Source organism: Lepidochelys kempii, chromosome 15, assembly GCF_965140285.1.
Source record: "Lepidochelys kempii isolate rLepKem1 chromosome 15, rLepKem1.hap1, whole genome shotgun sequence".
NCBI lineage: Eukaryota > Metazoa > Chordata > Testudines > Cheloniidae > Lepidochelys > Lepidochelys kempii.
Window position 1 is genome coordinate 23,824,027 of NC_136394.1, and position 13,949 is coordinate 23,837,975.

The 13,949-nt window shown below is 51.2% G+C and overlaps 1 protein-coding gene across 1 annotated transcript in view; it reads right to left on the reverse strand.

Moving 5' to 3' along the window:
* Nucleotides 1-11,995, reverse strand: part of LOC140898584 (transmembrane protein 132B) — a 361,301-nt gene extending 349,306 nt beyond the window's left edge. The window contains exon 1 of the mRNA XM_073312583.1: nt 11,905-11,995. Within this exon, the coding sequence (XP_073168684.1) occupies nt 11,905-11,986 (82 nt within the window). The 5' untranslated portion in view covers nt 11,987-11,995. The remainder of the gene's footprint in view (nt 1-11,904) is intronic.
* Nucleotides 11,996-13,949: the final 1,954 nt, after the last annotated feature.

Consider the following 13,949-nt stretch of genomic DNA (forward strand, 5'->3'; position numbering starts at 1 on the left):
TCTGCCTGTATCTTTCTATAGGAAGTTCTGGGTACCACATTTCTTCCTTTCAAAGCAGCACATTCCATTAAATGTAATTTCTCCCCACCCCTACCCCATTGCAATCATGCAGCCGCCAAACTAACTGATAGCAGGTCCTAAACAAAGATACACATTAAGCATGTGTGTCATTCATGAGAGTGGTGGGGTCTGGAGTCCAACTAAGAGTCTGCTAAATAACATAAAATGGTTCTTTTTTCCAACTTGGGAAATTCTTTATGAAAGATGTCCAAGTCTCCTTTTTGACAAGGCAATGCCTGGATCCTGCCGGTGTCCTGACATCTAACGTTGCACATAAAATGCATAAACAACATAAATGCTGTTGCTTCCACTGCTCTCCCGATCAGAGAAACTAGATTAAAATCATCTGCTGGCAGGTTTATTACATGGCCGGCAAGAAGATAAGGGTACCATGCACCATACCTCTGCACTTAACAAGAGATGAATCTCTGCTTTGCCATCTGTTTTTCAAATGTTTCCATATTAACAAAAGAGACCAAAGACGTAGGCAGGCACCTTTAACGGAATCATCAAAAGGATCTTGATTTCTTTCTTTGGTAAGAAGAAGGACTTTTCTTCCTGCAAAAAAAAATATTATCTTCCACAGGCAAACTCTTCACAGAGTTCCCTTAGAGGTGGTGAGATTTCCCTAACACACTACCCGCAACTTAGCACCAGGCTGAGACAGTGGTTCAATACTAGGGAGTATCTGTCCTGTGAGCGGTAAGGGACCAACTCAAATAAGCAAGCGCTACTCACTCCACAGGCTGGGGGAGAGCCCTTAAGATCCCAGGGCCCTTTTCGCAGGAGTAGGGATTTTAGACTCAAAGTCTTAACTAGACTCTGATTTAGGTCATTACATTGGTCTGTTTAAATTCCCCAGTGGTTTCAATTGTATTCTTCTTCCCTTCCCATTCTGAATAGCTTTGTAGCATTGCCGTTTGTTGTTAAATATATATATATATTTTCTAACTTCGGTACTTATTACCATAACGTCTGGAGGTCTCGCATTCTTTACTGTATCCAGCTTCACAGCATTTAAGGCCAGAAGGGACCATTAAATCATCTAGTGGCATCTAATTTTCATCCAGATAGTTAATCCTTCAACACCCATGTGAGGCAGGGTTACTGTGAATTCTATGGAACCCATTTTTCAGGTGGGGAAGTGAGGCCCAGAGAGACGAAGGGCTTAGATCTACCCAGGGACTTTGGCATCTAATTGACACCTGAGGTGCCACAGATCCTCAAAACCTTAGCTCAGCTACTTAACCGTGCAGGTACCTAAATCCCCTTGGCCCCAAAGTTTCTATCAGTGGGCAGGCACAAAACTGCTTAAGTCCTGACAACCCCAAGCTCCTTGGCAGCCTAGCTGATGCCCAAGTCTCCAGAGGCGCTCTGGCCATTGCCCTGCTTATCTCACCTGAGGGGCCTGAGCCCGCGCGTGTTCTCAGAGCATGCCTATTGGGCTGGGCCTTACACAAGAGAAAGCCAGCAGTGACCAGATCAGCAATGTGCTTTGCTGGGGCTGGGACATGTGCATGTCCCAGACTACCCAACTGCCTAGTGGTTAGGGCACTGCCCCAGGTTGTAAGACACCAGTTTTCAAATCCCTGCTCTGCCTGATTTCAAACAGGGACATGAAACCAGGATGCCTGCATCCCAGGGGAGCTCCCAGGCTCCCACACTGTTAAGCATTCTGGGTGCAGGGGGGTCTCCATCTGTCATGTTGATCCTGTGTCTGCTTCATATAAATATTCACTGGCCCAGACAGAAAGACTGACTCTGTAACCAGGTGGTCGGGGCACTTCTTGGGACATGGGAGACTGGAGTTCAAGTCCCTGAACCAAATTACTGGGTGGGCTATTGGCCATCATTGCATGGGGGTCACTCTCTCCTCTCGAGAAAGGGCTGGCCCGGGTCAGCCCTACCTCCAGGAGAGGCGTCATAGCTGCGACTCCCAAATAGAGTTAGGGACTCTATTTGGGACTCCCAAATAAAATACCGTAGAGGGGTGGGGCCTGAGCCCCCACCTTCTCCTCAGCATTTCCTACTGGCTGCCTTAGGCCACTCCCTGCTCAGCTTGCTGGTTTCTGAGAATCCCATTTGTAGGCACCTAACTGTCCCCATGCCTTGTACAGGGAACCGAGGGGCCTAACTCAGGGCTGAGAATTCTACTAGGTGGCAGGGCACCTAAAAATTAGGCACTGCAAATTCCTTTGGGGATCTAGCCCTAAGCGACTTGCCCACAGCCACATCAGGAGCCTGCGGCAGCATCAGGGAAGTGAACTCAAGTTTCCCCAACTCACAGAGTAGCACCCTAACCACCAGATCTCTCTTTGGTTGCTGTTTTCCATCCCAGTGGTGGGGGAAGTGATCACCCAGAGAGAATCTGCAAAGCAATTTGAGAGGAGCACAGCTGTACAAATAGAAGATATTGGAAACGGCATATAAAAAAACCCATATGCAGTAGGCTCTGGCCTAGTGGAAGACTGTGATGTTTGCTCCTGGCATACGTACCTCCCTCCCTTCCATGAGGACAGAACTAAGCGAAACGTGTTCCCCAAGCTTGGCACAATGTTGTTGATTTTTTTCCTTCTTCTTCTTCTGGTGAAAAATCTGATGCCACACTTCGCTCCTGTCTTTGCCTGAAGTGGCGAGAGACCGTGAGGGTGTAATCAACTCTTTTAAAATGATCTTAAACGACAGGCAAATTGATCAAGTGGTAAGTCTCAGCTGCTTTTGCACTTGAACAAACTGGTTTTCTGTGAAAAACAGTGTCTACACTGCCGTTCAATAACATCACTCCTGAAATATGCATACCTGCCTTCATTTCATCACCAAAGTTTGGAAGAAAAGCAGTTTAAAATACACACACAAAATCTGGAGTACCTCATAAATTAATGAAGTTTTCCCAGCTCTAACACCCACCTGTGTAACCAAAGAACAATTGAAAGCCTGTTGTAAGAGTATTTTTGGATTATCATCATCATCACCAACATATATATTGCCCTTGTGCCTAGAAGCCAGCCAGGTCAGGATCCCAATAGGCTCGGTACCGTGCAAACATATAGCCCCTTCCCCAAAGATCTTACTCTGAATATATCACAGTGGTCACTCTCCAGGGTAGGCAGGGCAGCCGATCGTACAGCAATCTGAGCCACATAAGGACCTAGACAGAGTCAGATACAGTGTGCCCTTTACCCACTGCTGTAACTCGCCTCAGAGGACATCTCTGCATGTCAGTTTTGCCTCTTTGCTTTCAGATGTCGACAGCCTCCACTGAGGGACCATTTGGGAAAATTCCTGACAATGTGGAACAGAAGCATCTTCCACTACCTAAAAAGCACCGAGGGACATAAACAAGTGGTAATTCTCACTGAAAAGCCTTAAAGTGAGAATATTTGAAGGCTGTACTTGGAGAGTGTTTATGTGCGATAATCACATTCCAAGGCACCAGCAGAGCAATTGTCAAAGGTGAGTGCTAGCTTTCTGTTAAAAAAATTCCAGCCACTGCCTGTCATTAAAAGCATCAAGTGTCTGATGAAATTTTAAGGGGCCTGATTTTAATCTCCCTTAACCATCCATTCCAGCAGAGTTGGTCCTCACTTACATTCGTATGAGAGAGCAGAATGAGGCCCACTATCATTGGTAAATTAGAAAGTGAAGAACAGGCAAGCACAGACTCTGATCTCAGTTACGCCACTATGTAAACAACTCATGACAGAGGAGTTAGTCCGGATTTACAACTAGTGTAACCAAGAAAAGAATGTGGCTTATTAAACAATAAGTATGGCAAAGTCACAGGCATGCATCTCTCTGGAAAACATGGTCCACTGAGTGGCTGATAAGTAACAGATTAAGATTTTCAAACCAACAAGGTTTAAACAAAAAGGAATAGGGTTTTACAGAACACATGAGACCAATTTTTCATAGCTGGCTGGCTATGCTGCACTTCCTGAATATGCATGGCTCCTTCACGCATGCCAAATGCACAGTTACGTGAACAAAACGAGTATCTTTGCACATAGACAGATAACTTTGCACGTACCCATCTGAAGATGTCAGTACCATTCTGTGCCCAGTACTGCTTCCACGGAGAGCTTTACAATTGACATCAGTGGGAGCAGCTTGATGAATTAATGCAGTCTGAAGCTATATGTATCTGTACCCACAGTCACCCCACCCTGTGAGCAACCCCGTTCAACAACCAGGGGCAACAATCAGCAAGCAAGTCCTTAGCAGCATCATGGTGTCTTTGGCAGGCACATGTCTAGGGAACTAGAGCATGGGACAGGAGGCACAAAGGTGAAATCCTGGCCCCACTGAAGTCAATGAGAGACTTCAGCAGAGCCAGGATTTCACCTAACATCTCCATGCAGATGACACGCTGGGGATCTGAGGTCTGGACACCCTGCTTCTCCCATGGGAAAGCAAATCCTGCCACCATGAGGTCCCAAAATATCAATTTGGAGGGAACTCCGTAAGTGGAACCTCAGGGAGTTTTCCCCTCCCCCGTGCCCTCTTCCCGCAGTGATTCCTGTAGCGGGGCCAGTCTAGCCCTATATGGGTCCATTATAAAGAATAAGCAGCACCTACTGTGTTAATGCCAGTTTAGTCACTGGGACAGCAGTGTTTCGAGTGAGTGTCTCGAAGCCTGGATCGTGCCCAGTAGTAAAATACACCAAAACTAATTGTACTGTATGGATTTTTGTATGTAACTATTTTGGAGTGGAAACCTAAAGAGAGACGATCGATCAGCTGAAAAGTCTGATTTCAGTGAACGGAGCTTTGAGACCAAGCTTGACAAATTGAAGAAAATGATCAAAAATTGAAACACGCTGAATGATTTTCTAGTGTTTGAAATATACAAAATCAGGGTGGCGTGTCAGTGACTGAAGAATATTGAGCAAGGACAGGACTGTACTCTCGCTGGACCAGATTCTGATTTCAGTAACAATGCCATAAATCCAGAGTAATTCCATTTATTTCAGTGGAGCTACACCAGATTTACACTGGTGTGATGTGCAATCAGAGTGTTTGAAATATATTCCTTTAGTGGGACTTTCAGCAGGAGGCAGCATATGATTCTACACGCACACATAAAGCTCCATTGTGAAAAGTAACCTTATTAGATGAAATATTTAAATCTAACGGATGCTGTACTAACCTGTAAACATAATCTGCATTTTTAAACTTCTTGTGTGATCACATTTTAGAAATTTCTTGTACAATGGATACTCTGGGTTTTTAGTGTCAAAGATGGCTCTGCATAAAAATGCTGCCGTATTCTGTAGCTAGAGTAATAGGCAGGTAGATACACACATATATAATCCCCCTCCACCTCTTCCATTCCAAGCACTTTTTTGCACGCAAGGATCTTCCTGGCCTGCGTACATTTTACAGCCATTAAGGCAGTAAATTCATTAAACCAAAAGTGAGTAAGCTCGGGAAGACCCAGTCCCGAGCTCTCCACGGCTCACCCAACAAGCAGACAACAGCACTGATGCCCGCTCACCTGCACAGAAGGAGACAGTACCTCCTGTTGATCAAAAGTGACCACTGCAACCAGTTCAGAAATACCTGGAGGGATTCGAAAGAGAGTCCCATTCAGCTCTTCCTACCTGCAAGGAGGCTAATTGCAATGCCTTAAGGATGGGAAGGGTTACAGGTGGAATCAGGCAGGCATGTGAAAAGTCGGGCAACTCATCCAGGTCATCCACAGGATACCTAGTCACATAACCTTAGAGACAGTTTCACTGCTGCCAGGCCGAGCCCCGGCAACAGACCAAGGACCACTACCAGGAAGATACACTCCAGAGCAGGGCATATGGGGCCGCTAGCAGCCAAGTGTGCGCACCCTGCTTGAAGCCCCATGCACTCCAGTTATTGTGTCACCAGAGACAGGGGAATGATCTCTCCACTGGATCCTCACAAAGTGATTTGAGCAACACACTGGAGAACAAACAAGTCGAGTCCACTTCAGAAAGCCGTCCAGAACACGGTGATGAGAACACAGAGCAGAACAACTGGTCCGAGACACAGAGATGCCCACAGAGCTGTCTGAATAAAGCCCCAGGTTGCCATGGCTCTGGGGGTATAAAATAGATGAAATGGTCGGGGTGAAACAGTAATGTACCACGGACGATTCCTGAAAGGCGCTTGTTAAAATGCGACCACCTTGCAGACGGAAAGCTTGGGAAGATTTCCCTGCCTTTCACTGTTCCTCACCTCTCTGGTCCACAAGCAAATGCACTCAAAGCCTATCAGGTGATGAGCAAACGTGTTGTGGGAGTTTGTGAGCAGGGTGTGAACTCCAGCTGTTTTACTGCACACCCTGTATTTCATTCACAGTGACCCCCTTCTAACGGGCTGGGTTTAGTAGCAGTGAGCAATAACACTAAAATTAGCATTTTCTCTCTCAAGGTTGGCTGCTCCTAGGGCTTCCCTGAAAAGACCATGCCATCCTAGACCTCAGCTCTTGCACCCAGAAAGACAGTTGGATCCCTTGATACCTGTTCTGTTCATTCCCTTTGAAGCACCTGGCATTGGCCGTTGCCGGACCATCGGTCTGACCCAGTATGGCCAGTCTTATGTTCCCTTTCACCAAGACCCATGCACCCTTACATCCAGAGGAGAGTTAATGTACGCACCTGCTAATGAATCAGGAAGAAATAACCAGCATATCCCTGCAGGATTCCAACACTGCTAAAGTGTAGGTCAACAGAAGCTGCTGCCACCCTGTTGAGCTACTGGTTGCATGGGAGGCAGCATTCCCCCTGAAGAGAAAGCAATGAGCCTATCCTGCCAGTCCCATCATTCCCCCTTAAACCTCCTCATTAGGCCTTCACCTGTATCCTTGAGGCCAATGGAGACTATAAGTAGAATAAAGCCTGCAAGATCTGGTCCTTACTAATGACAACTTCCATGCTCCCAAATGAGTGACTGCCTAAGCCAGTGATACTCAGACTGCGGCTCTTGAGCCATGAGTCCCTCTAATGTGTCTCCTGTGGCTCTTTGCAACACAATATTAAACCACTGTGTGATTTAATTATTAACTAATCTAAGTTATTAACCAATCAGAATGCTTTTACTGTGTTATTAACCAACAGTAGTTGATAAAATACTTGGTCAGGCATTTTGCTGGGAGAATTTTTATATATATATATACACACACACACATATACATACACACACTCTTTATATAAAACTAAATATTTAAATATGATATATAGTACTATAGTATATTAAAAATGAATTCACATGACTGTGGCTCTTTTGAATAATGTTAATCGCTAATTTGACTCCTGAACCACTGAGGTCTGAGCATCACTGGGCTACACTAGGCTCATTAGAAGTGAGGAGAGGAACAGAAAAACAGGAAGGGGAACCACGTTGTGGCTGAAATTCAATAAATTTGTGCACTGCTCCCCATCTTATAGCTGGCAAGGGTAAAAGGCGAAGAGAGTGGACAAACAGATTTCCCTCAAGGAAACATATTGCATTCTCTCCTCGTTATAACTAGAGGGGAGATGTGGAATATTCTCATTACCTAGAAGTAAAGAGGAGCTGCCAGATGCTTTGAGTAAGATCATTTTAAAATATTCTCCCTATTATGGGTAAACATCAAAGTGTTTGGAAGTTTATTTAAGCAAAAGGACCCAAACCTCAGCAGTACAGGATCTGAACCTCTTGGCTCTGCAGAACCAGGGCTGGCAGTCTCAGACTGAGAGGCTTGCGCATCAAATTCCCTTTGGCTTCTGCTTCTAAGCAGGTCAGGAATGTGCACAAAGTCCACTTTCTTGTAGCCCTTTGGCATTTCACCTTCTGCTTCTACACAGAACCAGCTGATGCAGACGCAAAGATACCCATCGGATATAATGAAGGCTGGGGCGGAGTTCTGAATATTTCCAAGCCTCACAGAAAATTTGAACTTCAGGTGAAGTTTTGTGATGCCCAGAAAGTGCAGCTCACAGACCATAGACTGTCCTGTCATCTACAACCCATGGCCGATGGGCATGACACAGGCCAGCTCTAGTGTGCAGCTAGCCAAGGTGAACAGGTGCACTAGATTAGACAGGCCAAAGAGAAGAGTGGGACTGTGAGGTTTCAGAGTAGCAGCCGTGTTAGTCTGTATCCGTAAAAAGAGCAGGAGGACTTGTGGCACCTTAGAGACTAACAAATTTATTTGAGCATAAGCTTTCGTGAGCTACAGCTCACTTCATCGGACGCATACAGTGGAAAATACAGTGGGGAGATTTTATATACACAGAGAACATGAAACAATAGGTGTTACCATACAGACTGTAACCCATTGTTTCATGTTCTCTGTGTATATAAAATCTCCCCACTGTATTTTCCACTGTATGCGTCCGATGAAGTGAGCTGTAGCTCACGAAAGCTTATGCTCAAATAAATTGGTTAGTCTCTAAGGTGCCACAAGTCCTCCTGCTCTTTTTACGGACTGTGAGGTGTTCACCAAACACCAGCCTGAACTGGAACTGCACTGCTCCTTTCCAAAGGCCACAGAGTAGTTTGAAGAGCAGAGGTAGAACGTTACAGAAGTCGGCTAAGATGGTACATTTCCAGCAACAAAGCGGGTTTTCATATGTATAAAAGAGTCAGGAAGGAGAGTGAGTTTGGGGGGGAAGGGGGGCGGAGGGTGAGAAAACCTGGATTTGTGCTGGAAGTGGCCCAACTTGATTATCATACACATTGTAAGGAGAGCGATCACTTTAGATAAGCTATTAGCAGCAGGAGAGTGGGGTGGGAGGAGGTATTGTTTCATGGTCTCTGTGTATATAATGTCTTCTGCAGTTTCCACAGTACGCATCTGATGAAGTGAGCTGTAGCTCACGAAAGCTTATGCTCAAATAAATTGGTTAGTCTCTAAGGTGCCACAAGTCCTCCTTTTCTTTTTGCGAATACAGACTAACAAGGCTGCTACTCTGAAAGAAAGGAGATGCACATTACAATGAGTAAGAAAAAAACCCCACTCCATTGCTACTACTGTAGAGACAGGCAGCAGCAGTGGGTTTCAACCTGTGGTCCGTGGACCCCTGTGGGTCTGCAGACGATATATAAGATTTCCAAAAGGATCCACACCTCTATTTGAAATTTTTTAAAGAGTCCACAAATGCAAACCACTGGTCTCCCGCTCTAACTCTAATGAAATCAACCGCTGGGTCTTACTCCGGCAATTAATATTTCAAAGAGTCAAAAGCTTGCAAAGGACTATTGCATGTAACAAACACAATGACACTGCCCAGGCGTCCCCCACCCCGGCTATGTCTGTTGACTGGGGTGGGGGGATGTTAAGCTTTGGCAAGCAGAGAGTCCCAGGTCTGTTTTCTCACGTCCCCCAGGGCGAGCTGAACAAACACTTTTGCTCGCCTTGCTGGGGAGAGAAATGTAATTTGTACCTCGCTATCTGTGAATTGGCAGCCGGACTGGGGATTAGGGAAAGTTTCCCCCAACTGATTCTCCCAGGACAGGCTCCGCGGTGGCGCAGAGAGGAAGGTTTAAGTGCAGAGATGCGGAGAGGGACCCAATGCCATGGAGAAGACTGCCGAGCTTTCCTGTCCTCTAGGGCTATGGGGTTCGACTTCTGCCTGCCCCTTCCTCTTCTTTCCCCCCGGGAAGGCGCATATCCAGGAGGGCTGAAAGCTGACTCCCTTCGCAGTTACGAGCATTTTCCCATTCTCTGCACCCATAACTCAAGGGTCCTTATTGAAATCTGTCCTGTTTGCATACAAAGACTCCTTGTGTCCCAGGTCATAGTGGTAACTGGGCTTCTACATTCACATCATAAGGCTCACTCATATTTAATCTGAAATCCTTCAATAACTAAACATTCAGCGCGAGTGTTTCCAAGCAAAATGCCTGCAACCCAGAGTGACAGCCGTGCGGCTCAATGGTCAATAAAAATAGAAGAACTACAGCGCTATTTCGGCACCGGCGCATCTACATTCAACTTGTTTTTAACTACCATTATTTCGTACTAAACCGCTGTGCGGGACCCCACGCCCCCAGTGGCGAGTTCAGCTGTTCCAGGAGAAGGTCCTTCGAGACTTCTGCAAGAGCCTGGGATGGGATGTTCGCCCCAAAGCCACCAAGAGGCAATCTGACCCCTTCCCCAGATCGGAGGGGGGACCCAAAATAAAACGCTGCTCTCACGCTCGATTGCAAACCATAATGCAGGGATATTATATAGTTTAAAGTCGGTTGCTTTCAAAACACGAATTAATTGGCTCCTCTGCTATTGACCTGAAACCCTGCAAGATGCTCAGATCCGCAGGGGAGACGCTCAGAGCCCTCAACTCCCCACTCAGGTAAGCTTGCAGGATCAGAGCCTAAATATGCTAGCAAATATGCTACCGGTGGGTCGAGGCTTTAGTCTTGCAAGAGTAGTCCCCCTGGGCTCAGTGGGGCATCAGTTGTTTTAAAGCAGAACCCCCATTGTCTGCAAAGATACATGAATGCGGGCCCACGGGGACTAGTCCGCTTGAGTTAAAGCCAGGCTTTGTGGGATGGGGGACCTTTCTTTTCCAGCGATTCCTGAACCCTTGTTGCTCTTTATCAAGCCAAGAAAAGCAGGCAACACCCTGCGTCCTGGCCAATCTCCTTACAGCCAGGAAAGGTGGCACTAGCATCAGGTCACCTACGAGTTTTAAATTCCTGGGATTTCTTTCTCTGCGACAACGGGGAGAGTGTCCGGTGAGCATTTCCCACCAGGGAGTCTTCACCGAGCGCGCAGCGACCCCCCCCCGCCCCCCCCCCCCAGGTACAGTCGGGATCTTTACGCTTCTGCTCACTCGCTTTTCGCTAACTCTGCCCTTGCCCCAGAGCGGTGACATCAGTAACTTTCCCCAGGATTTCTTGTAAACACACAGCGGTCTGTGTTTCCCTCCAGAAGGTTGCAAAGCCCTCGGGATTCGGGGCTGTCCCTGCCGCTCGGTGGGAGGATGCCGGGGCCCCACCGCCAGTGGGATTGGCAAGCCTGGGGCTGGCAGCCCGGGAGAAATCCAGCCGGCTTCATGCTACCTGCGACCCCACCCCTCACATCTCCCCACCGCTGGCGGAGGCAGTGCCAGACCCTCAATTTGCCAGCCCTCCTCCAGCCGTGCCGCCTTGGGTGTCCCGCAGCTCGCCAGAGGGGAGGGGAGGCGGGAAAGCGTTCCCGTGCCCCGAGGGGGAGGCAGGGGTGGGAGAGAAGGCGACAGAGCCCAGCAGGTGGGTGGAAAACCCTCCCACCGCCTTCCCGACTGGGAAAGCTGGAGCGAGCTTTGCCAGGGGTCGGGCAGGGCTTGGGTGGGTGGGGGGGAGGTCGCCCCCCCCCGGGACCTGAACGAGGGCTGCTATTTCGGGCACCCCCCCCCAAGGAAAATGAACCCCAGGACCGTAGTGGGGGAGAGGGGCCAGCCCAGGAAGGGACTGTCACACCAATGGACAGTGTGGGAGGAGCTGCCCCCCCCCGCCCCAGGGTGAGAGATCCGGGCCCCCCCCCAGCCTCCTCAGTCCCCTGCGGACAGTTCGCAGCCGCGGGGGGGGGGTGATTCCGCCTTAAGTTTATTTGCGTCACTTCGCTTTGCCCTGCTCGTCCCCCTCCAGCGCCGCGAGCCGGGGGACGGAGGCGCCCGGCGAAGGTCACGCGTGGGAACGGACACGCCAGCCAGCCCCATCCTCCCCGGGGCACACGGGACACCCCGGCCCCGCCGCGCGCGCGCACCCCCCCCCCCCGCACATGCCCCACGCGTGTCCAGCCCGCAGCCTCCGCGCGCGGGGGGGGGCCCACACGTGAAACCCCCGCCACAACAACGAGGAAAAACTTCGCGGGGTTTTTTTTGTTTGTATTTTTTGTTTTTTTACCTTCGCACAGCAGGGCGGCCAGCGCCAACGCCAACGCGGGGCACCTGGGCACCATCCTCTCTGCTCCATCCCCAGCAGTCATGGTGCGGAGTTATTCGCAAGGGGAGGGGGGTGTGGCGGATTGAGGGGGGGGTCTGAGTAAACAGATCCCCCTCCCCCCCCTTGTGGTTAAACCACCCCCCAAAAAAAAAACCCCTAAAGAAGCGGCTCCGGCCCGCCAGCGATGACCACAGCCCCCGGGAAAGCCGAGCCCCCTGGGGCAGGGCCGGGGCGCAGCAGCCCGTCCTCCCGGGCGCACGGCGGCTGGCCCCGCGGTCTCCGCTCCTCCCAGCGCCGCGGGGAACCCTCGCCCATCCCCGGGCGCCGCGGGTGCTTGCAAATCCTCCCCGGCGGCCGGGCTCCACCCCGGCGGCTGGTCCCCGGCGCGTCCCGCCCCCCCCCCCCCAGCCCCAGCCTGCGGCCGGAGCCCAGCCCGGGCGGCTGCGGCGCTTCAGCCGGGGACCGCCCGTCTCACCTCCGAGCGGGGCGCATCTGCGAGCGGCGCCAGGATCCCCCCCCAACTCCCCCCAACTCCCGGGCTACAGCGCGGGGGGGCTGCGAGTGACGAGCCGGCAGCGCCAATGGAAGGGGGGTGGGCTGGGAAACGGGGCAGGCGGGGGGGGGGAGGAAGGGGGGCGGACACCCTGGGAACCCCCGGGAGTTGCGGGGGGAGGGGAATCGCCTTTACCTGCCTGGGCTGTAGCCCGAAGGGGAGCGGGGGGAGCCAGCGAGGCTCTGGCTCGGGGAAAGGGGGGGGGATTCAGGGGGGCGGGGGCAGACTGGCCGCTGCCCAGCTGTGCTAGCCCCTCTCCCGGGCAGCCCGCGGATCCCCTGCCCCGGGACAGGCCTGGGGGCTGCGGCTGGATGGATCAACCCTCGGGAGAAGGGCACAGGACGGGGTGGGGGGGCACCATGGAGGAGCAGCCTGGGGAGAAGCGGGGGAGGGGGGGGGCGATCTCAGCCAGGCTGGCCCCAGCCTGGGAAACCACCGTGGGGAGGCCGGGAGAAGCGGATGCTCGGGAAGTTGTTCAGCTCCGCCGTGCAGGGGGGTGGGGGGCACCCCGCGGAGCCCCCGAGCGCCTCCTGCCCGCCCGGGGGAGCGCAGGGGCCGCCCCCCGCTGGGTCCCGCCGCGGCCCTCGCTCTCGGCCGGAGGAAGCGCCGCATTCAGGGGGTTCATAACAGCCCCCGGCTGGGCTCCTGGCCGCTCTCGGGGTCGCTCCCAGCGCCGCCGGGGGGGGCTCAGCCCAAGCCTGGGAGGGGCCCCCATTGCTAGGGCGGGGGGAGGTTTGATTGCTGAGCAGGTGCGGAGCGGCTTGCCCTAGGAGAGGCCAAATCCAGGCCAGTCTCCCCTGGTGAGCTGAGATCCATAGGGCAGGACCGAGTCCAGGATTTCTTGGGGCGGGGGAAGGCGCTTTCATGGGACAGTCAGTATCAGCCTGAGGCTGGTTTCCCGGCAGGCTGGCTTTCTCCCGTCTCTGGCTTTGGGGGCCCAGGCCAGTTCCCAGGAGAGCCGGATACCTGCCCAGGGGGAGCCGCTGCCCTGAACTCACTGGCTGGGGTTCCAACAGGTGCAAGAGAGAGGCGCAAACAAGGCCCAGGCTCTTCCCATTGCGCTCTTGGCACAAAACTCCCCTGGGCCATAGACCACCTGGCCAGAGAGCTGGTTTCAAACCAGCTCCTTCGGCAGAGCGTAGTTAAGGCAGGGTCCTGATTAAAAAACAACTAGAGCCCGTGCTTGAGTTTGAACCCACCGTAATTCTAGATGTTTGTCACACTGCCTCTTGGTAACTACTGAGCGGTGCCTAGCTGTTCAGAAGGTCCTGGGCCACCATGAAAAGCTGTCTCCCTGCAGAAAAAGGAAACTTACTGCAGAAGGATTGAGGCTATTCTTTATTAAGGTGACAGTAACCCTCAGGCTGTACAAACATGTAGCAAAACACAGCCCCTACCCCCCAACAGAGCTGCAATCTGTACAAAATAATCAGCAGGTGATGGAAAATACCAA